Raw genomic sequence first — 25,741 nt, forward strand, 5'->3', positions numbered from 1 at the left:
TTTGTGGAGAACCTGCTTCTAAGATTGCAGACATATAAAGACCCAGGCTGAAAAATCACTTAACAAGTGATGAGCACATGTATGTTTCACTACTGATTAATTCCCAGTGGCAGCCCATTCTCTTCACTGCAGCCACCACCAGCTGCTACTACCAAGAACCGTGAGAATTTTTGAAAGGAATGATTCATTAAAATTCTTTGAATAATCAAAATGACTCTCCAGTTAACCATCTCCCCCCCCCCCCCCCCCTCTCTCTCTCTCTCTCTCTCTCTCTCTCTCTCTCTCTCTCTCTCAACACATTAACATCTCTCTAAAATTTTGATACATATATTCACCTCCCCTTTAGGAATACAATCTAATGCTTCCTCTGGCATAATATTTACCCATTATATATAATAATTTTACTAATTTTTCTTATACAATAGACTTACTTTGTTGATGGTGACCAACACTTTCACTGTCCATTGCCAAAGCTTGAAAGACTTCAAAATCTGATTTCTTGACAGTCACCAAATTGTTCTTGGATCCCATAGTGTTATCTATAATACGCTGCAATGAAAGAATTGAGAAATGTTATAAAGCATCATGGTAACAAAACCTACGTTAAAGACTGCACAATTATTACCCAAGTTATAGCCACAATATTTCATTTGGCATGGTGAAACAGACAAAATATAATTTGAATGTGGCACCTGCAAAACATTGTGGATGATGGAAGTGAGTGAAGTCTCTCGGGCATGCAGCCGGATGTACTGGTTACTGCAGAACAAATTTTCAAGTGTACCATGGCATCATCACGTTACTTCTGCCGATAGACGTCTAAAGTTGGAGGAGCCAGAACTAATCCACCTCAAAGCCATGTTTCAAAGAAATTGTATCAGAAAATGTTGAACATTGCCTAGAGACAAAGCATAACATGAGGTATGAAGACCTAAAAATTTTAAAAAATACATCCCTCTTTTAGGGCTGTGTATGAAAGGAGGCCACCAAAATCCAGCTACAGAAGTAGCTAATCAAGAGGTACAACGGATTTCAAGTTAACCAAGTGTGGAACCCAGCACTGAACCTGCTCCAAATGCAGCAGAAGCGGAACTCTAGGCAAAATAAAAGCAGGGCACAGAAGAGAACAGGATGACCCCCTCCATTCCAACCAGCATGTCTTCCAAAAACAATGTTTGCGTGAAAACCAACTCAGATTTTTCTTACTCGACAACCTGAAAGCAGTGAATCAAGGCAGTCAAGCAGATGCTGCATTTCTTGACTTCCGAAGCATTTGCCTCAGTACCACACTCTGGCTTATTATTGAAAGTACGAGGGTCACTCCAAAATAAATGCACACTATTTTTTTTAAATACATCTTTTATTCTACATGTTTGAAAGTTTACAATGTGTAGATAAATCCTTTAGGAACAATAATTTCATTTCTCCACATAATTTCCATCCCTCTCAACTGCCTTACGCCATCTTGGAACCAGCGCCTGTGTACTTGCACGGTAAAATTCTGGACCAACCTGTTGGAGCCACTGTTTGGCAGTGTGCACAAGGGAGTCATCATCTTCAAACTCTGTATCACAAAGAGAGTCTTTCAGTTTCCCAAAGAGATGATAGTCACAAGGAGCCAGGTCAGGACTGTAAGGCGGTTGTTTCAGTGTTGTCCATCCGAGTTTTGTGATTGCTTCCATGGTTTTTTGACTGACATATGGTTGTGCAAACCTACGTTTCTAGCATTTGTAGACTTAGAGAAAGCTTTTGACAATGTTGACTGGAATACTCTCTTTCAAATTCTAAAGGTGGCAGGGGTAAAATACAGGGAGCGAAAGGCTATTTACAATTTGTACAGAAACCAGATGGCAGTTATAAGAGTCGAGGGACATGAAAGGGAAGCAGTGGTTGGGAAGGGAGTAAGACAGGATTGTAGCCTCTCCCCGATGTTGTTCAATCTGTATATTGAGCAAGCAGTAAAGGAAACAAAAGAAAAATTCGGGGTAGGTATTAAAATCCATGGAGAAGAAGTAAAAACTCTGAGGTTCGCCGATGACATTGTAATTCTGTCAGAGACAGCAAAGGACTTGGAAGAGCAGTTAAACGGAATGGACAGTGTCTTGAAAGAAGGATATAAGATGAACATCAACAAAAGCAAAATGAGGATAATGGAATGTAGTCGAATTAAGTTGGGTGATGCTGAGGGAATTAGATTAGCAAATGAGACACTTAAAGTAGTAAAGGAGTTTTGCTATTTGGGGAGCAAAATAACTGATGATGGTCGAAGTAGAGAGGATATAAAATGTAGGCTGGCAATGGCAAGGAAAGCGTTTCTGAAGAAGAGAAATTTGTTAACATCCAGTATTGATTTAAGTGTCAGGAAGTCATTTCTGAAAGTATTCGTATGGAGTGTAGCCATGTATGGAAGTGAAACATGGACGATAAATAGTTTGGACAAGAAGAGAATAGAAGCTTTCGAAATGTGGTGCTACAGAAGAATGCTGAAGATTAGATGGGTAGATCACATAACTAATGAGGAGGTACTGAATAGGATTGGGGAGGAGTGAAGTTTGTGGCACAACTTGACCAGAAGAAGGGATCGGTTGGTAGGACATGTTCTGAGGCATCAAGGGATCACCAATTTAGTATTGGAGGGCAGCGTGGAGGGTAAAAATCGTAGAGGGAGACCAAGAGATGAATACACTAAGCAGATTCAGAAGGATGTAGGTTGCAGTAGGTACTGGGAGATGAAAAAGCTTGCACAGGATAGAGTAGCATGGAGAGCTGCATCAAACCAGTCTCAGGACTGAAGACAACAACAACAACAACATGGTTGTGCATTGTCGTGCAACAGCAAAACATCCTGCTTTTGCCGATGTGGTCGAACACGACTCAGTTGAGCTTGAAGTTTCTTCAGTGTCGTCACATATGCATCAGAATTTATAGTGGTTCCACTTGGCATGATGTAGACAAGCAAGAGTCCTTCGGAATTGAAAACCACCGTATCTATAACTTTTCCAGCAGAAGGTGTGGTTTTGAATTTTTTTTCTTGGGTGAATTTGCATAATGCCACTCCACTGATTGCCTCTTCGTCTCTGGTGAAAAATGGAGCCATGTTTCATCACTTGTGACAATTCTCCCAAGAAATTCATCTCCCCATTCTCGTACTGTTCCAAAAGTTCACTGCATGCCGTTTTTCTTGTTTGTGAGCCACTGTCAACATTCTGGGAACCCACCTGGCACAAACCTTTTTTAACGCCAACACTTTCAGTATTCTGAAAACACTTCCTCCCCCTATCCCAACGTAGTGTGACAATTCGTTCACTGTGATGTGTCTGTCAACAGTCACCAATTCGTTAACTCTCTGCCCATTGTCTGGAGTGTGTGCAGTACGAGGCCTACCGCTATGAGGACAATCCTCAATATTGCCGTGCCCACTTTCATCATGTAACCTGCTTGCCCACTGACTAACTGTACTGCAATCGACAGCAGCATCTCCACACACCTTTTTCAACCTCTTTTTCCCACTGTCTCGTTTTCACAGTACAGGAATTCTATGACAACACACTGCTTCTGATGAATGTCAAGAGTAGCTGCCATCTTGAAGACATGCTGTGACAGCGCCACTCACAGGAACATGTTGAACATAGTTTGAAAACAACCAGGCAGGATGTATCTACACACTGTAAAACTTTCACACATGCAGAATGAAAACTGTATTTTTACAAAAACAGTGTGCATTTCTTTTGGAGTGACCCTCGTGTGATCATATGTAGTACACAGATAAATTTGTTACTCTAGTGAGGATTTCTTGGTAGGGAGGATGCTGTGTGTTATCTTGGATGGAGAGTCATTGATAGATGAAGTAACCTCAGGTGTACCCCCGGAAATGTGTTGGGATCCTTGCTGTTCATACTGTATATTAATGGTGTTGCAGATAATGTTAATAGTAACCTCAAACTTCTTGCAGATGATGCACTTACCAATAATGAGGTACTGCTTGAAAAAAAGCACCGTAAACTTGATCACATTTCAAAGTGGTATAAAGATTGGTAACTCACTTTAAAAGTTCAAAATTTCATAACTGTACAACTCACAAAATGAAAATAACCCTTTGAAACACTCATGTGTCCCACCCTAGAATTTTTCTGTACGTATGTACGTACGTATGCGCGCTTGTGTGTGTGTGTGTGTGTGTGTGTGTGTGTGTGTGTGTGTGTGTGTGTGTGTGCGCGCGCGCGCCCCATACCAAATAGGACTAATGGGGGATAGTGAACAGATACAAGGAAGGGCAGCAAGAATGGTTACAGGATTGTTCAACACATGGGAGAGTGTCATGAAGATGCAGAAAGAATTTAACTGACAGACACTTTGAGATAGACACAAACTATCCCATGAAAACCTACTTACAAAGTTTCTATGACTAGCTTTAAGTGATTAATCTGGAAACATATTACAACCTCCTACATAGTGATCACAAAGACAAGATAATACTAACCACAGAATGCATGGAGGCATTCAAGCAATCATCCTTCCCAGGATCCATTGTAAATGGAACAGGAGAAAGCCTTATAATTGGTACAATTGGATGTACCTTCTGCCATGCACTTCACAGTGGTTTGCAGTATGTTCATGTAGACCACCAGAAGTGTTTTATGACCACCACTGTGACTGGCTCATCGTGAGGTTAATGCACAATCTGGGAATGTGGGGGGAAAGATGGTAGGTACATACATGTTCCATATTTTGACAGGTGGTAGTATGGACAAGAGAAAGACAAAAACATTCGGCAAACATGGGCTTTAAAAGTCATGCCTTAAGAGCTATTAGCACTTGTTTATCGCCCCTACTGTGTGTTGTGACTCTCCGACCTTTCGCAGTTACGTGCGCCCTCTACATGCGGCGCTGTCTGCCAGCTATGCAGCAGCAGCGCCACCTAAGCGGCCAGCCAGCCAGTGGCCGCTAGACTTGGACTCAGTTATGATTTGACTGTTAAAGTGTACTCACGTCTTACTCTGTTTACTTTATCTGTGACTTTCATGTATTGCGTCTTCCTTGAAATATATTTTTTCAACTTGAAGTTATTACAATTGGCGACGAGGTACTGATTTTTCTTTTCCATCATTGACCAACTTGTTTCCATGGCTACTTTAGAGCAACTATTGCAAGGTCTCATAGAACAGCAAACGCGGCTCTCAAATGCGATTCGTGATTTCGTCGTGGCATCAAATGCGGGGCGTCTCTCGTCATCGTCTCTAACTACTTTTCCTCCTTACAACGAGACGGCGGAAGACTGGTCTGATTATGAAGAACATCTTCGAAAGCACTTCTTGGCATTTCATGTCGCGGATGAACAAACATGAAAGTCTCAGTTCCTTTCACGGATTTCACCTCAAATGTATCGGTTGTTGTCGCAATTGGCTCCTTTGAAAGATCCTGCGTCTTTGTCCTTTGCTGAAATGTGCTCACTTCTGTCCGTTTATTTTCAAAAGCAAACGCATGTGGTAGCCTCTCGTGTTGCCTTTTATCGTTGTCAAAAACAACTGAATCAATCCTACTGCACTTGGGCTGCTGAACTTCACGGCCTCAGTAGAAAGTGTCAATTTGTTACTGAAATTCACAAAGAATCCTACGTCAATTCCATGGTACGGGATACTATTATCCGATCGGCGCCCGACAAAGAAGTTAAGCAATGTGCCCTTCAGTTGGCAAATACGACTCTAGATGAAGTCCTATCCATCATTCAGTCTTTTGAAATTTCTCGCACCGCTGGAGCGCAAATAGAGGCTTGGGGTGATGTCGGGGAAATACAACCTCTGTGCGATGTTGACGAAGCGTGTGGCATGTCCCCGTTGGCCGATGTGGCTGAAGTACGCTCCCAAGCGCACCCTCGGCCTAACCGTAAACAAACCTCTGAGAAACTGCAGCAAAACCCATGGCAACTTCCTTCATGTCCGCGGTGTTTTACGAAACATTCACGAGAAGATTGTCCACAATGTTGGGCCGTGTGTCACAAATGCAAAAAAAGGGTCATATGTCATCCTTTTGCAAATCTGACCACATAAATGATGTTCATGAACATGACGCTGATTCTGATCCTGTGTTGTCTGTCAATTGTACTTCTTCCCTTTCAGGAAAGTTATTCCTCACTGTCCAAATACTTGGTCGAGATGTCCGCACGCAGGTGGATACTGGTTCTGCTGCCACTATCATCAATTCTCGGACATATCATCAGTTGGGTTTTCCAATCCTATCACCTGTCACTAGGCAATTACGGACTTACAATAAGCAGAAGATTTCTCTCTTGGGACAATTTGATGCTGAGGTATCTTACAAATCTGTCGTTCGCACTGATCCCATATTTATGGTCGACCATAGTAACGAGGAGAATCTTTTTGGTTTCGATGCCTTTCATGTTTTTGGGTTCTCCATAGATGACTCTGTCAATATTATCGCTGATGCTATTCCTTATGCTCAATTGGATTCCTCGTCGACGACATTTTTGTCCTTTTTTACTCCTGGGTTAAGCCGTGCAAATGACTTTGAAGCTCATATCACGCTCAAACCCACTGCTCGGCCTAAGTTTTTTCAGGCTCTGCCCATTCCTGTGGCCCTTCGTGATCAGGTCAAACGGGAGCTGGATCGTCTCACTGCTTCAGGGGTCTTGCGCTTCCAGTGAGTGGTCCTCTCCTGTTGTCGTTGCTAAGCCAAATGGTGATATTCGTCTCTGTGGCGATTTCAAATCAACTGTAAATGCTCAATGCCTTACCGACACTTACCCTATGCCTCGACCTGAAGAATTGTTCACTAAACTTGCTGGAGGTCAGTATTTTTCTAAACTTGACCTGTCAGAAGCTTATCATCAACTTCCTCTTGACACTGCTTCCCGGCAGTTTTTGGTCCTTAACACAACTTTCAGCCTCTATCAATACCAACGATTGCCATTTGGGGTTGCCAGCGCCCCTGCTCTCTTTCAGCGATTCTTGGAACAATTATTGCTAACTGTCCCTGGGTGTATAAATTACCAGGACGACATTGTTGTCACTGGCTCCACCACTGACGAACATCTTCAAAATCTCCGCACACTTTTTCATGTCTTACGATGGTATTCGTCCGCTTCAGCACACTGTTGCTACGATCGATGCCCTTCCTCACCCTACATCTGTTAAGGAACTGCAAGCCTCTTGGGGAAAATAGCATACTATCACAAGTTTTTACCGTCTGCTGCTTCGGTGGCTCAGCCGTTGCATCGCCTGTTGCATAAAAACGTGCCTTTTCACTGATCCGCGTCATGCGATGCGGCTTTCCAGAAATTGAAGACTATGCTGAAACAGGCCCCGTGCCTGGCTACTTATTGACCTAGCCAACATCTTGTTCTTGCCACTGACGCCTCTCAATATGGGGTCAGTGCAGTCCTTGCGCACCGTTTTTCTGACAGTTCTGAACAACCCATTGCTTATGCCTCCAAAACGCTCACGAATGCCCAACAAAAGTATTCTCAAATTGAGAAAGAAGCTTTGGCCATTATTTATGTTCTTCATAAGTTTCGAGTTTTTCTCTAGGGATCCAAATTTCATCTTGTTACAGATCACAAACCACTTGTTTCCTTGTTTCATCCATCAACGTCACTTCCCGATAAGGCTGCACACAGCCTCCTGCGTTGGGCTCTTTACTTGTCTCATTTCAATTATGAGATTCATTTCCGGCCGACGGCTAAACGCACTGTCTCTCCTTCCCATGGGTCCCGATCTGGCATTCGATAGGGACGAACTTTTGTGCTTCCACCTGGATGTTGCCGAGCAGCGGGTTGTGGATGGGTTCCCCATCAACGGGGAAAGGCTGGCAGCTGCTACAGGTTCTGACCCTACCCTCTCCCAGGTTTTATGCTGTATTCAGAAGGTTTGGCCAGATCGTCCATCCGCTAAGACTTCTCATCCGTTGCGGAACTGCTACGCTTTGCGTTACTGCCTCACAGCTAGGGACGGTGTTATCCTCCTTTCCACCGAAAATGCTTTGCCGCGTGTTGTGGTACCTGTGTCTTTGTGTGCTTCGGTCTTGTGCCTCCTTCACCAAGGGCACTGGGATGTCTCTCGCACAAAATCTCTGGGGCGCCGTCATGTGTACTGGCCCGGCATCGACTCTGAAATCGCCCACATGGTCGCTGCCTGCGGCCCTTGTGAGTCACAGGCCTCTGCCCCGAAGTCATCTTTATCACCGTGGCCTTCACTTGAGAAGCCCTGGGAGCGTATTCATGTTGACTTCGCAGGACCTTTTTTAGGTACTTATTGGCTTCTCGTTATTGATGCCTACTCTAACTTCCGTTTCATTGTCCGTTGCACGTCGCCTACCACTGCGGCAACTACCAATGCTCCACCTCGCATTTTCTCTTTGGAAGGCCTTCCCTCTACTCTTGTTACTGATAATGGTCCGCAATTTGCCTCTTCCAATTTTTGTGCCCATCACGGCGTCATGCATGTCACGGCCCCTCCGTTCCATCCACAGTCAAACGGTGAGGCTGAACGACTGGTCCGCACATTTAAGACTCAGATGAGGAAACTCCTGACTTCTTCTGCTGATGATGTGCTTCTCCAATTTCTGGCTTCTTACCGTTTCACCCCCATGGGTGACCACAGCCCGGCTGAGCTCTTACATGGCCGACAGCCCCGCACGCTACTTCATCTTCTGCGGCCTTCCACCTCACAGCCGCGGGTGCCTTCACTTGGCCCTTGTATGGGTACGGGGATAGGGCAGGCGGCCAAAATGGAGTCCTGGCCGCATCTTATGACACCGTGGCCAACGCCTGTATGAAATCCAGATGGGCATGGGTGTTGCAGTGAATCATTCGGACCAGCTTCGGCCTCGTGTGCCGGCAACGCCTGTTCCGGATGCCACTACATCACCTTCAGTTCTACCTGACGCTCGGGATACTGGAATCTCTCATTATTAACAATACAGTCCTCTCACCATCATATCGGTGGCAGCACAAGAACTAACGCCACCAGAAGATGTGCCCATGCAGGAACCAGATGACCATCATCTGTCAGAGCAACTCTACTCGCCTCCTTCTCCTACGGACGTGGACACATCGCCCATGTCTCCTGTTATAGCAACCAGACTTGCCGAAATGGGCCGATTGGTGCACGGGGCCCCAGCAGATTCGACCCCTAGGTCTCCTCTCATCTCGACCCGTTATCATCGGGGACACTTCCGTCCGTACGGGAAGCCTCCTCCTTGAGACTTTACAGCCAGTCAAACAACACCTATGGATGTTAGCAATCTACAGGTCTACAGGCCACCTCCATCAAGACCTGTGCCAAAAATTCAAAGAGGGGTAAAGTATTGTGACTCACTGATCTTTCAAAGTGTCGCCGCGCAGTTACGCACGTCCTCTACATGGTGCGCTGTCTGCCAGCCATGCGGCAGCAGCGCCACCTAAGCGGCCAGCCAGCCAGCAGCCGCTAGATCCGAACTCAGTTATGAATTGACTGTTAAAGTGTACACACGTCTTACTCTGTTTACTTGATCTGCGACTTTCATGTATTGCTTCTTCCTTGAAATATATTTGTTCAACTTGAAGTTATTACACTGTGATAAACAAATCTATCTTCTACTGCAAGCCCTTTGCTATTATTAATGAATTACAGAATGCAGTAAACAAATGAGAACACATTCCTCTGTTACTGTCCAATGATGCAGCAGCTTGCAGTACATACCTGTTAGTATTGTTATGGTAAACCTCATTCCCAGTTCTGGGTAAGTGGACTGCATACATTAGATCTCATGGAACAAGTTTGTGTATTAAGTTCCTGAAATGCTTTTACAATGAAATTTCTTCTTCGTACATACCAGCATAATGGATACCTATCATTCCACATATAAAATGGCAGACATGATCCTCTATTATGGTCTGGCAAATGGAAGCAACAGCTGTCATTTCTCATGTAGAATAATATGTTTCCATTATGCTAGTAGAGGGAGACCAAGAGATGAATACACTAAACAGATTCAGAAGGATGTAGGTTGCAGTAGGTACTGGGAGATGAAGAACCTTGCACACGATAGAGTAGCATGGAGAGCTGCATCAAACCAGTCTCTGGACTGAAGACCACAACAACAATATGCTAATATAGACTCCCACTTATATTAATGTTTCCCATCCCTCAATTGTGATGTCATTTCCGTGTCAATGAACACCAGTGCTCCAGTTATCCAAGTAGAAAGATTATGTTAGACAAATGATAAAAAGCATTTAATATATGTACAGATATTTGTGGGAATCTCACCATAAATAATGCAAATGTGAGGAAACAAGACACTTTGACAGTGAGAAAACGATTTCAGTTTGCCTCAAACAATTGCAGAGTGTAGACGTGTTTCTATGTATGTCCATGCTACCAATAAAGTGCATGTTAATAGCATTTATATGCTCTCTGCATTTACCTGCGAGCATTCCCACAGTGGTGACCCAACAATGAACAGTATAGCTACTTCAACATAATTAGTATAACATCATTGGCTTGTGTTCGCTTCGACAATGGAAACATCCCACGATCACCACCTTTACAAACAACTTGGACAATACAGTGATGCCTGCAGTGATTTGCATAATTTTTCCATCACCCATACCAGTCTACATTATGTGTGAAAAATGAAAGTGACATTCTACCATGTTGGACAGTTGGCTACAACACTGCACATAGGTATAAACAATGTGTAATAACTCCTGAGCATCTCACCGATTTTGGTGATGAGTGCAATCTTTTCTCCCAACAACAAGACAATGTTCCAAAGATTACTTCAGGCCTACAAAGCAGCACATTGTTTGATTTTACTGGCCCGGCCGCATTGGGCTCAACCCAGCTGAATCCATTTGCAACCTCATGTGGGGCATAGATGACAGGACCACATGAGAAGATTCTCTGTTTGACATCCATGCTGTGCATGGTCCCAGAGAGCTCATACACTGCTGCCCTCAGACCACACGACTCAGCATATCAACAACAAAAGGCATCTCTGTACTTCAATCACCTCATCTCATAACAGATACTGCACTTTAGATGCCACAGCTCGTAAAACTGCTGCCACAGATACAGGTGGCAACATTCTCACATTAAAACAAAATGATGGAACACAAATTATTTCAGGCTGACAGACATTTTGCTATTCTACAGTACTGACAATACACAAACATACCAGGCAACAATGACGCTGTCTGCAGCCGTTATCAGCTGACATGATTCAACCAATTCCATGCGCTCATCAGATTGACATCATTAGCACTTGCCGGGAAGGTGCTGACCAACTGTGACAACCACACCCATGGCAAATAACAACATTCCTGACAAAGGTGCAGTGACATGATCTCTGCTATGTTGGTTTCTCGCTCGCTTCAGTAGTTGAGCAAGCAACTGCTCCACACACTGCCACCATTCAAATACTAGATGCAATCTCAGTCACAGTGCACAATAAAGATGCCGACAGATTGGAGATGTGGGCCAGACTAGTTTTGTACCATCTCTGACTGACAGCAGTAGACTGTACATGTTAAAATACTCAATGAATCAATACCTCCTGATCAATATCAGCTCGGAAGTGAGCACCATTCCCAGAGAGAACCCACCAACGGAGCCTACAATGCTAGCTGCTCAACTACACACCACAAAATAATACTCATATCAACCTATTCACAACTGCCACATACATCGTGAACCTCAGTCTACACGAGAAATTCCCATGGCAGTTTTTGGTTGCAGATGTTTGAGAACTAATCTTGGGCACGGATTTTTTCTGACACTTTCTTCTCTCCCCAGATCTGACAACCCTTAGGCAAACCAGTAGTTGAGAATCAGTACCCGGCAGTTTACCATTACATCGACAGGCAGTTCCAGAGGAGACCATTCTGACGGCACACACCTTGACGTTGGCAGATGACACAGATGTACAGTTGGGGAACACTACACTGCAAAACTCTCACAAGGTACTAGACATGCATTGTGCGTAAGATTCCTACTATGCCAGGTACACCGTTCCACCACAATGGATGCAGACTACAAGCAGCTAAACAACCAAAACGGCTGATAAAGGCAATGTTCGGACTGACATCACCACTCAACGTCAGTCTGGAGTATGGAAGAGCATCAAACACTTCAAACATTGACACTATGTTCATGCGCAACAATTCCAGCTCAATGACATAAGCACGAAACTGATAGACAACTCTGTTGTAGTTGAAGGACAGTATGAGGAATGGCAGGTTGAAAACTGTTTTATTTCCAGACGGTTCACTCAGCACTACAAACTTTCCAGCAACATCAAACTTACGGTGATCACATCTTGGTTATTGTATGAGGGTTTCATACGTCATGGTTCATAGGAAACAACACCTGCCTACAAGTTGTTGATACCACACCCACTATTCAATCGCCCTTACAGCCCAGCAGCCGCCCCACTGTAACTTTTTACTATCAACGCAGATCAGCACACTCACCACCACTGTCCCCAGCCAGCTTCACCCTCTGTTCCAGCACTTATCACATGTGTCAAGTCAGGCAAATATCACAATATTTTATTCCTTTTCTTCTTGTCTTGCCAAGAAATGGCCTGTACAGCAGCTAGCCACAGCACAGATGGTAACTAAACTTTCAAAGAATTATAACAAGGAAAAATTACAGCATACAATTAATAGCCCGAGAAATTCCTGATAGTTCATATGTAAGAGCCCATCACTGCTAGGACATAAATAGGCAGATAGCTGTCTGTGGCAAAACATATATTTTGTTGGCTTGTGTGCACAATTTGGTTCATTATCTATTTTGGAACAGATTCCAGCGAGTACGTATTGTGAAATCCAATATAATGTTTATCAACATGTTGCACAAATCAGCATTAACTTGACTTTCTTTCCTTTTATCTTCTTAACTTATCTTTAGTGTAATCCCATGTCACCTCCCCTAAATCTTTGTATATCCCCTCCTACCCAAGATATGTATATCTCCTGCGTCCCTTTCCCTCTGTACATCTTTCCTCTTATCCCTCACTTGGTCATTAATTTTTTACTTGTATCTGCCACTTTCAAAATGACCTTAAGTTTTTATTTCTGATCATGATATGCTGCAGCAGTCATATTCAGTTTATTTTAGCAACTATCCCAATAACCACACAGACAGTTGAATCTAAATGTCAATCATTGCTCCCCACTGTTATTTATGCTTTTACTCGGGGCGTTGAAAATGATCGGGACTAATTTTTTAGTGTTTACAAGAACCATTTACTTAATAAAGCAACACAGGTTATATTATAGGTACGCCATATGCGATTCTGCCATTGTTCTGGCAGCTTCCGTATTTACATAGCGAACCATTCTCTGGATGTACCCTGGTGCTACTAGAGGACAACTGCATGAAGTTCATCATTGGTGGTGAACTACTTACCCTGCATAACCTCTTTCATTGTGTCAAATAAGGCACAGAGGCTAGGAGCCAGATCCAGCAAATATGGAGGATGTGGGCATGCATTGTAATGTTGGAGAAGAATACCACAGTCCCATTTTCTGTAGCGGCATTGTTGAATGTGCCGGTGGAGTTGGTGCAGTGAACTGCAGTACTGCTCACTGTCATGAGTTATACTGGGAGGAAGCTAATCCACCAGCTGTGTCCCTTCCTCATGCCCAAACACAGTTGCCATTTGTTTCTGCATTAGTAGTTCCAGCCATGACTTCTTGGGACGAGGGCTCCCAGCATGCTTTCATTCCATAGACTGGCGTTTCTTTTCTAGAGTCTCGTGGAAGAACCACAACTCAACTCAGCAATGGTCACCAGATGCTGGCTCTGCACTGTACTGTTGCACCAACTGTTGACACATCTGCACATGCTTCTGTTTCTGCACAATGGTGAGGGAATGAGGCACCCATTGTGCACTCACCTCCTCCTCCTCCTTCTTCTTCTTCTTCAAATCCTCACGGATGAGAGTGTGGAGCCCCAAGATAGACCTGCTGCCTTCTCTAGTTCATCAAATGTATTCACCTGTCATTGACAAGCTTGGCATTGTATGGTTTTGCGTGCAGTTGCTGGATACCAAGTGCTTTTGTATTTTTCAGCACAGTCCCTGCCATCTCTGAATTCTAATACCCAACAAAACACGAATCTGTTTTCCAAGATATGGTTACTAACCTCTTGTGGATGCCTGAAGCAGTCACTCTTTCCCTCCAAAGAAACCAGACTGTCAACTGTTGCCCACGCTTGTCTGCTTCCATGTTGTCTTATCGATGTCCATCAGCATACTCGCAAGCCAGAACAAAAGCTGCTGCAATGAGCCACATATGGGAAGCAGCAACACCATCTGGTGGTGGTAGACAGTACTACAGTCCATCTTCATGCATACATTGACACACAAATTTCAAATTGCTACTTTGAAGGAGTTATATGGGGAGTGCCAATCAATATCAAATCATCTAAATGTAAATATTCTTCCCTCCTACTTTTTGGTTCATTCTCAATATTTTAATCATGAGTTTTATACTCTCACATTCATTAATTATAAACACTATATATTTTTCTCAACCTTACACTAGTTGTTTCAGTTCTGGTGATTGTCACACAGGTCATTTCTTCCCGTTCACATCATTTACTTCTAACTGTTGATTTTTAATGTCACTGCAGCTGCTAAGTGATAACGTCTAGCTAATTAAATTTATGCAGTTAATATGGCATATTTCTCACACACTGAAACAATATAATTTACAAAGAAACTGCAGAAATGAATTTACTTCTTACCACTCCAGGATCATGTTTCCATTCACCATCCACGAGGAACTTGTACTGATGTTCTCCTTCAGGGAGATCAATTATTGTAACAAAATCACCATGGCTGTAAAGCACCAAAGGCAAAAGTTAATTCAAAGAGAAAGTAACATGAACCATGATGCATAAAGCATTTAACAGTGAATTATGTACAAGAGAAAACTATAAAATTATAAGTACACATAATGGATGATCAGTACACAACCCTCATGAACCTGAGTGCAGACACACAGGAAAGCCATCTACAATGGGGATATACGGTACGCAGTGCTGAACATATTCCTCAACATGACAAAAGACATCTACTATACCACACACTTCATCTTATCCTCCCACCCAGTACTTGCCTCTCTAAACTGCAAAGATGGGAATTTGCTCTTCAACATATCCTTTGATGCCACTACCAAACTAGACTTAATTCTCATTTTTTCCTTTTTTATTAGTAGGAATTAATCAATTATTTAATCTATTTCTTTTTTTTACTTTTTTATCTTTATCTCTTCCTCTCCATTTTTTGGTCTCCCCCATCTTCTTTTCCACTTTCTTCTTAGTTCTTAATTGCAATATCCATTCCACTTCTGTTTCCTCTTCCATGTAACTCATTTTTACTTCTCACTCACTCAGTACTTCTACCCTCTCTGGAACAAGGGTGGTACAGTGCTTCCTAATGTGCCATCTTCATTACCCTAATCTCTCTGACTCCCCCCCCCCCCCCCCCCCCCTCCCAATTTCACCTCTGTCTACCCTAATTGTCACAACAGGTGGGTCACTCCCAACCACAAGACTGAGTGACCTGGTCTTCCTTTCCTGTCTTGACTAACCTATCCCACTTTCCTCCCTGAGAAAGTAACCAGTAACTCCAAAACCTAGGTATTGTTTTACTTCTAACTTTAAATGAGTCATAGGCAATATTTGGAATTTTGGCCCCCTGGAAGAAAGTACTGGCTATCCGTAACGCCTCCATGTTAAATTTTTTCAAGTGGATTTTCCTTTCGATACAATGATACACTATCTACTACATCCAGGCAAACTTCAAAACCAAGATTTTCTTAACATCTTTCTAGTAAAGCAAAATGCACAACCTTGTTAAAATAAAATTTAGCAAGAACAGCAACTTCATTTGTTACTTTAACAACTTTATTCACTTTGCATGTATCTTCACTGCTTTCTAGGATGGCTCTCATATAACCTTCTTAAAATCTTTCGTATCTCACTTGCGCTGCTCGAGTTTGGTACCTGTCCATGTGAAAAGAGCTATATGAAATTCTGGCTCATTAGCATTAGGAGAAGACTTGCCCCTGGATCCTCCAATCAAAAAATACAAAAAATAAAATAAAAAAATTACTTGACAAAATATTATTTTTAGATGAAAGAAAAGTAAGATACATGATATAGATGACGTACCCTCAGACTTCAAGAAGAATGTAATAATCACAATTCCAAAGACAGCAGGTGAAGACAGGTATGAATAGTAATAAGTAATAATTGCAAAATACTGACTCAAATTATTTACAGAAGAATGGAAAAACAGACAGATGTCAAACTTGGGTAAGATCAGTCTGGGTTGCAGAGAAAAGTATGAACATGAGAGGCAATGCTGACCTCCATCATTTATTTTAGAAGATAATCTGACAATAGGCAAACATATGTTTCGAGAAAAACTTTTGACAATGTTTGGCACTCTTCGGTATTTTAAAAGTAGCAAAAAAAGTGGGAATCAAAAGGCTACTTGCAACTTAAACAGAAACCAGACTGCAGTCACAGGAGTTGAAGGACATGAAAGGGAAGCAATGGTTGAGGTGGGAGTGAGACAAGGTTATAGCCCACCCCCAATGTTGTTCAAACTGTACATTGAGTAAGCAGTAAAAGAAACCAAGAAAAAAAGGAATAAAAACTTTAAAGGTTATCAGTGAAGATGTAAGCCTGTCAGAGACAGCAAAGAACTTGGAAGAGAAGCTGAATGTTATGGATAGTGTCTTCAAAAGAGGTTATAAGATGAACAACAACAAAACAAGGGAAATAGACAGTAATCAAATTAAATCCAATAAAGATGAAGGAATTAGATTATGAAGTGACACACTAAAAGAAGTAAATGAGTTTTGTTATTTGGGCAGAAAAATAATTGATAATGATTGAAGTAGAGAGAATATAAAATTATGCTGACTGGCTATAGCATGAAAAAGCTTTTTCAGAGATGAAGGGCTTGCAGAGGATAGATTCGCAAGGAGCGAGCTGCATCAAACCAGTCATTGGACTGAGGATCATAACAGAAAACAATGGAAAATTAGTTTATTATTTAGAGTGAGCAGGTTATTTGTCTCAGTTTCCTTGACTATAAGCATTCCATTACACACATTCCATTGGTCACGGACAGCTGAAGATATTAAAAGGCTTCCAGTAGGAATCGATCAAGCCAAAGAAATTCTCAATAATAGTACTGAACTGTTTCTTACAGAACACTACCTCTTTTTAAAAAAATAAAAATAAGAAGCAGATTTGCCTTGGAGTAACTTGTCCCTTAAGACAGATCCTATGTATTTGTATGACCTATGAGGAATTCGTGAATGATCTACATACAGTAGATGTACTAAAAGCTGGAAATGATCTGGCTGAGAAAAGCACCAAACTCATAGTGGGCTGTAAAACATTTGTTATACTCAACAAGAAATAGAAATAGTATGTGTTTCATGTCAATCTGAGAATCATAAGAATTTTCAATGGCATAAATATGAGTCTTAAACAAAGGCCAAGGATTTTTTTTTTTTTTTAAATTTAAGTTGGTTTCCGTTTCAGAGTTATCTTACTAACTTTGTACATAGTGCTGTATAAATTGTGATATTAACATTAATACCACAGTAATAATCATTAACTTGAATATAAACAATGTAGGAAAATAGATTGCTACTTACTGTAAAGAAGACATGTTAAGTTGCGGACAGGCGCAATTAAAAGGCACTTACACAAAGCTTTCAGCCACAGCCTTCATCAGCACAAGAGAAACACACACCATTTATACATACAAGCAAGCACATCACCACCCCCCCCCCCCCCCCCCCACACACACAACACCCAACTCCAGCAGGTCAGGCTAGAATGCAACTATCATGTGTGATGGCAGTAGCAGTCCAGAAGGGGGTGGGGATGAGAAATGGATAGTAGTGCACAGGTGGGGGGATGGAGGCATGCTATCTGCCGGAGTGTGCTGGGACTAGAACACCAACAGGTGTAGCATCAGGAGGTTGTGTGGCAGAGAGGTGGGGAAAAAAGGAGAACAAAGGAGACTAGTGGGAAAAGATAAGTGCGTGGGTGTTAGCAGAGGGTGGCCAAACAAAGAGGCTGGGAGATGAGAATGGGGATCGCTTCTCCCGTGTGTGTGTGTGTGTGGGGGGGGGGGGGGGGGGCTTTATTCCTAAATAATTTGTAATTCTCAATCAGAACTTTCTGTACTTAATTAAAATACAAGTAACACAAGACTAAAACTAAAATAACTACATGGGGAAATATGACTGGCTGATCACTTGCAAAGAACATGGACGTCCTAGTCACTCTAATCACACATTAAAAATGTCTCCCTAAAAATTTAGGGGCTGGTTTGGACATTTCACACCACCTTAAAAGTTGTATAAAATTTGTTTTGTCATCAGTTAAAATATGAGGCAAATCTATCAACAAATGAGCTGCTGTCCTCTAGTCTGAATATAAAAGATACACTACTAAAATCTGAGTCCCCATGATCTGTATGCTACAAGCACTAAACAATGGAGAGTTCTCTTGCTGTAGCAAGGAGCCAAGTGTCTTAGGGCTGTGTACTACACAAAGACGAGTGAAAAGGACCTCATCCTGCTTGCATAAAAGGAAGGAAGTATGCTGCAGCTAAGCTGTGGACTTTGCCAGCTGTAACTTATCGTCTGTCAGTTCCAGCCACTCTTCTTCCCATTGATGCATGACTGTTTCTCAATAGTGAGATGATAGCATATAGTGGGATGGCACAGAATTATGAAAGAGATAACACAGATATTTAAGGGAAATGTTCTTGTGACACCACATGCAAAATGGATGATGGGAAACTCAACATAACTGAGCTTTTATTGTAATAACATACAAATTTTCAAACAAACAATGAACTGGACATATAAGATTAAAACAGTTATTATTATTATTATTATTATTATTATTTCTCTTTCCTGACCCAGACGATATGTCTGGTTATTATTATTACTTCTTTCTTGTCTCAGACGTTATGTCTGGTTAAAAATGGAAGGTGACGCGAACCTCGATCAAGCGTCACTTCCTTTTAACTGTATGGTATGTGTTACATTGCATTTAGGAACTTTCGGGTCATTGAACATGTATCAATAATTACAGATTTCTGTAGTTGTATATATAAGTTTGGATGTAGCTGTATTGCGTTGATGTACTGGTGGATATTGTGTGGTATGACTCCTGTAGTTGATAGTATAATTGGTATAATGTCAACTTTATCGTGATGCCACATGTCCTTGACTTCCTCAGCCAGTTGGATGTATTTTTCAATTTTTTCTCCTGTTTTCTTTTGTATATTTTGTTGTATTGGGTATGGATATTTCGATTAGTTGTGTTAATTTCTTCTTTTTATTTGTGAGTATGATGTCAGGTTTGTTATGTGGTGTTGTTTTATCTGTTATAATGGTTCTGTTCCAGTATAATTTGTATTCAACATTCTCCAGTGCATTTTGTGGTGCATACTTGTATGTGGGAACGTGTTGTTTTATAAGTTTATGTTGAAAGGCAAGCTGTTGATGTATTATTTTTTCTACATTGTCATGTCTTCTGGGGTATTCTGTATTTGCTAGAATTGTACATCCACTTGTGATGTGATCTACTGTTTCTATTTGTTGTTTGCAGAGTCTGCATTTATCTGTTGTGGTATTGGGATCTTTAATAATATGCTTGCTGTAATATCAGGTGTTTATTGTTTGATCCTGTATTGCAATCATGAATCCTTCCGTCTCACTGTATATATTGCCTTTTCTTAGCCATGTGTTGGATGCGTCTTGATCGTTGTGTGGCTGTGTTAGATGATACGGGTGCTTGCCATGTAGTGTTTTCTTTCTCCAATTTACTTCCTTTGTATCTGTTGATGTTATGTGATCTAAAGGGTTGTAGAAGTGGTTATGAAATTGCAGTGGTGTAGCCGATGTATTTATGCGAGTGATTGCTTTGTGTATTTTGCTAGTTTCTGCTCGTTCTAGAAAGAATTTTCTTAAATTGTCTACCTGTCCATAACGTAGGTTTTTTATGTCGATAAATCCCCTTCCTCCTTCCTTTCTGCTTAATGTGAATCTTTCAGTTGCTGAATGTATGTGATGTATTCTATATTTGTGGCATTGTGATCGTGTAAGTGTATTGAGTGCTTCTAGGTCTGTGTTACTCCATTTCACTACTCCAAATAAGTAGGTCAATATTGGTATAGCATAAGTATTATTATTATTATTATTATTATTATTATTATTATTTAAATAACTTAATGTAAATCACCTTTTGACCATGGGAAGAGCCTTCCAATTAGAGAAAGTACCACTGATAAAAACCTGCTTTCCACCACCCTCCCACTTGAATACTGTTGGCAATGTTTTGTCATCAACCTTGGTGCTGCCTTCAGAAACCGTTGCAGATCGTTGCCGTGGAGCTCCAAGTTCTTCCTACAACAAAAATCCACACTAAATAGTGATGAAATAACATACAACATATAACAGCTACACTAAGTATCTGATTACATATTGTGCATGCCACAACAGCATCTTATTTAAGACAATTCCTTACGAAAATCTGCTCTCTCTCTGTGCCTTGCAAGAAATAAATTTGGGAAATGTTTATTACATTTTACTGCAGATTTATATAAAAGAAATCCAACATTGTAAATGGCCAAAACATAGCCACATTTTTGCTGAGGAAATTTATACTATTTGTAAACCTGCAGCCATGTTACACATCCTAACAAGCCAGCACAAACTGCTGACTACTAGTAATGCAACATCAGGAAGACTAGCAAATAACAGAATTTTACTTATCGCACATATACAGTATACTAGGAAGAATACATGATTAAACGTGTATTTGGTTTTGTGATGTGTGGGATGCAAAATTTAGTACACATAGTTGCCAAGTAGAGCAGCAACAATGGTTCTAACTCAGCTAAGCACTGAGTCAAACTGATCTCTGATGACATATGGATTCATCATTCCATGCTGTTGCAACTCCGTGCCATTTCATCAGTCACAGTGGCCTGTGAATGGTAGTGCGCCAGTCTCTTAGCAATACATAACCAGATATTTTCAATGTGAGAGAGATACAGAATATAGCTTCTAGGACAATATAATCTGTTTAACATAACTTGGTAGTTGAAGTCTGGCACTTGCTGCTGTGGTGCTACCACATTCGCCACCGGCTACCGCTTGGCAACAGGTAACACACAAACATGGCAAGTCACTTCGCAAATGCTGTTAATGTGTAACACAGACCAATGTTTGAAGTGGCTGCCAGAACGTATGTCAGAAATGTGAGATGCTCTGTTGACAGCTGATTTTAAGTGACAAGTGACTGAATTGCAACAGAGGATGCGTTTTGTAGTCATGAATTTAGATTCATGTCCTAAACTAACCACAACTTCTTGATATGTAATGTATCTGAGAAAGCAGTGGTCAATAGTCTCCTGCAGAACTAAAATCATAATCGCTTTGTTCACAGCGATTAAAGCTAACCTCTAAGAGCAAACTCAAGACAGAAAAAGTTCAGCTTCGGCACTAAAAGATAATTGTAATTTCTTGCTGTCACTGGTTATAAGAAACTATCCTCTCACTGGCTACACGAGCTGCTGCATTGCCAACCAACGAGCAGTCCTTGTTAGCACTTGTCTGCGGATTATAGACGACACAGGCAGATTCCAGACAAAAAAAGAATGACAGGCAGGAAAAGAAGAGCAAATAAAATAGTCAATACAACGATGAGAATGGCATGGCAAAGAATTATAAATAAAAAAATTACATTAAAAACAATTAACAAAAATGATAATCAAACTCTTTTGATTACATTCAGAAACAAAAAAAAGAAATCATGACATCTGATGAGCTTCAAACCCATGACCTTCACATGCTGAGTTGTTATATTTTTGACAGACCCAACCGCATTGATGAACTGCAGCCTCCAAAAGCTTGGTTTCATACACTGTCATGCAAAACTTATCTAATGTAAGCCGATCTGTGTGATTATGATAATAGCATATGCGATGTGTAGGGAGGGTGGGTTTATCATGTATGACTAAATACGAAATAAAAGTGCCAGACCCACGATTTGAGACCCAAACACATCAACAAAGAATGTCAGACAAGGTACTGGAAGTGAACATGTCAACTGTTGTGGCAGTTTGGCAATGGTGAACAGTTTAGGCATGACGTTGAACACACTGATTGGAGAAAACCAGCTCTGACCCGTGAACTGTCAACCACCAAATAATTTTAATCATACCATAGTGTGACCCATTCTCATGTACTGCTCGAGTGTTGGGATCTGCACTAGGTCAGAATGAAGGAAGACATCAAAGCAATTCACAGGTGGGCTGCTAGATTTGTAAATGGTTGATTTGAATAACACATTAATAATATGGAGTTGCTTCAGCAACCCAAATGTGAATCCCTGCCAATGACAACAGGGACAAGGGTCACTACATTCGTAGTGTGCGAGTATGTAGAAAATTAGGGTCTGATGGGAGGTGTGCTACGGTACCTCATACAGCTGTGATGACCACTGCGTCTGGGTGGCACAATGGTCAGCACATCTGCCTAGTAAGGAGGAGACCTGAGTTTGATATTGGTCTGGCACAAATTCTCATCCTTACCCAATGCCCACTTGCAGGCAATGTCTGTAATTCCTTTGTGTGTATCTGATAATGTTCATTCATTCTCAGAGCCTCCACACACACATGTACAATGTGATTCTGCATAAAATACACAGAAATGGGACTCATCTCTAAACATAATATTGTGCCACTCTTGTGTCTAGAGTTGTTGTAGAGCACACCACATCTGAACAACCATCTCAGCAACAGAATCTGTAACAACACTCACCATTCTTACAGCTTGTTAATCTCCAGACATCATCCCTACAGATACTTGTCTTGTTGCAAATAAGCCTATTTTCTCACTTGAGGTATATGGGCTGCAGAAACTTGCACAGCCAGACAAAGAATTCACCGGTCCTCTTGGGCACTGTTTGCATGGAGCTGTTGAGAGCTTCATGGCATTGAGTATGGCTCTCCTGAACCAATCGATTCCATCTTCATAAGATAAGAATGGGATCTTGACCAATATGAGCAGCCATAATCGTACCATTGTCTTATCTATAGAATATAGATGCGTTACTCTTCCTACTTTGTGAGGTTCTGCTGAAATACTATTCATTTAAATATCCAAGCATGTAGCACACTTCATGTCAATTTGATGTTTGCTGCATGTTGCCTTCATGGTGTTGGAAATTTTAATGGCCAGCAGTGTTTGAGCAGCAGAATATGAATAAAAAGAGGGTAAGAGGAAGAAGATGCAATCCTATGATACAACACCTTGTCAGTTATATTTATCTGGTGCCCAAATCAAAAGGAAAGCTCCACTTACCTGCTCTGACGGTGGCTTTTCCTTAGTATAATAGGGTTCTTCTTCTTCATTGGAGGACTGGAAGACAAGTTTTGTGTTAGGTTTCTTGTCAAAGACAAATGCTTGACTATCCTTTCCAGGAGAAGGAGGAGGGGCAAGCTCCCCTCCCTTGTGCCTCTCCCTCGCACTGCTTCCAGCATTTCCCATGTTGTAAAGAGATGTCCTATTTAAACAGAAAATGTAACTATAATTTTAAATACTTGTCACTCACACTTTACTATACTCAGCAATGTGAACAAAAGTACACAAATTTTTTATTCATGATGAACATGTAAGAAAAATATCTCCTAATATCAGGATGAAAGACTCTAATATGATGTTGGAAGGTCCTATGTGAAGAACAAATTGTGGAAGGGGTAAATATAACACCAAGTAACTTAGGCACTGAGCAGTCAACATGTACATTAATGAAACTGAAATTATGCAATTTAGGCTTTCAAGTGTTGTATACTTCAGTCAAGACGTCTGAGGTGATAGGCCATGGTCGATGTGTAAAACTACATCCTGGCGTATCGCCTCCAACTCCAGGAGACATTTTTGGAGGTAAATTGGCAACTGCAATTACAGCTCAAGGAGCACCCCCACATTTACAGAGCAACATAGAGGGCACCGCCATTAGTCATCAGATGCCATCTGCATGATTATTTCTGGCTAGTGGCATTGTTCTCTATTACTTTTAACTGATTGTTGTTCTGTTGGTGCAAAGTCAACATCTGTATCTTACCTAACTTCAAATATTCCTTTCTATTAAAATTATTATTAATGTGTAGATAAATCTCTACGGTCTTTCTATACATGCACACATGATTATATATTGTCTTCACTAAAATGGCCACCTCACTGAACTTTATTTCATGCTTTCCATCTTGGAAAATACGTTCTGCTACTGCTGATTTTTCACCATACTCACTAATCAGCAGTACAAGAACAGTGAGACTGACATTTTAACAAAGTGCATTATCATGCACACACACACACACACACACACACACACACACACACACACACACACACACACACACACACTAGAAATAATAATAATAGAAAAGAAGGACTTATGTTAGATAAAACACGGATGTTGACTTTGCACCAACACAACGACTATCTATTACTTTTAATCAACAATGATGAAGGCAGCCCAAGATAATCATGCAATCAGCATTGAATGACATATGGAGCGGCCTCCTATGTTGCTCTACAAATGCCGGAAAGGGGGGGGGGGGGGGGCACTATTAAGCAACTGCTGTTGCTGTTTTACTTCCAAAGATGTCAGGGATCAGTTTTATATACCATTCACAGCCTATCAGCCTGTATGTTTTAATTGAAGTCACTGAAATCATAGAGAGAGAGATCGAGACAGAGAGATTTAGGTCTAAGGATGTATACGGTCTGAGCATGTCAGCCAGTCAATGTCTCAACAATATGGTGAGTACTAAGTTTCACTCATTCTGTGGTGTCACCACCAGACACCACACTTGCTAGGTGGTAGCCTTTAAATCGGCCGCGGTCCATTAGTATACGTCGGACCCGTGTGTTGCCACTATCAGTGATTACAGACCGAGCGCCACCACACTGCAGGTCTAGAGACACTTCCTAGCACTCACCCCAGTTGTACAACCGACTTTGCTAGCGATGGTTCACTGACAAAATACGCTCTCATTTGCCGGGCGATAGTTTGCATAGCCTTCAGCTACGTCATTTGCTACGACCTAGCAAGGCGCCATTATCAGTTGCTATTGATATTGTAAATAATGTACAGACAAGAGCTACGTTCAACATTAATGGATTAAAGTTAAGTATTCCACCATCTGCATCCGTTTTTCTAAGTTCTAATTTTCTTGTCCTGTTCCAGACCTCACGCCAGCCTGCGTGAGCTAAAACGCGTGCCTGTCGGCTTCCTCTATAATCCTGGCTTGGCTCTCCTGCCAATCCACAACATTTTGGCGACGAGGTTTTCTGCGTTTTTATCGATATTGCCCTGATTTACTTGTGTAATGGCTTTGCCACAATCTCCAGATGTACTGTCCGAATTTTATCGCTTACAGAATCAGCAGACGCAGGCCTTACTGGATGCCCTTTGACAGCTCGTCCAGGGTCAACGTGCAATGCAAAACGATGCGGCAGCCACCGCTCCACCGCTAACGCAGCCACAACACGCTGTTGCACCAACTTTTGGACCTTTTGATGCTGCACTGGAAAGCTGGACGGAGTGGTCCCACCAATTTGGATTCCATCTCGCCGCCTACAGAATTCAAGGTAACGAGAGGCAGCCATTTT

At 41.6% G+C, this 25,741-nt stretch overlaps 1 protein-coding gene across 2 annotated transcripts in view; it reads right to left on the reverse strand.

The window, feature by feature from the left end:
• Window positions 1-25,741, reverse strand: part of LOC124802508 (5'-AMP-activated protein kinase subunit beta-1) — a 61,611-nt gene that overhangs the window by 16,647 nt on the left and 19,223 nt on the right. For both annotated transcript variants that reach the window (XM_047263339.1, XM_047263340.1), the window contains exons 2-5: window positions 23,426-23,627; window positions 20,298-20,461; window positions 14,754-14,847; window positions 432-549 (exon numbers count right to left, since the gene is read on the reverse strand). In XM_047263339.1, the coding sequence (XP_047119295.1) occupies window positions 432-549; window positions 14,754-14,847; window positions 20,298-20,461; window positions 23,426-23,611 (562 nt within the window). In that variant the 5' untranslated portion in view covers window positions 23,612-23,627. The remainder of the gene's footprint in view (window positions 1-431; window positions 550-14,753; window positions 14,848-20,297; window positions 20,462-23,425; window positions 23,628-25,741) is intronic.

Source organism: Schistocerca piceifrons, chromosome 6, assembly GCF_021461385.2.
Source record: "Schistocerca piceifrons isolate TAMUIC-IGC-003096 chromosome 6, iqSchPice1.1, whole genome shotgun sequence".
Lineage (NCBI taxonomy): Eukaryota > Metazoa > Arthropoda > Insecta > Orthoptera > Acrididae > Schistocerca > Schistocerca piceifrons.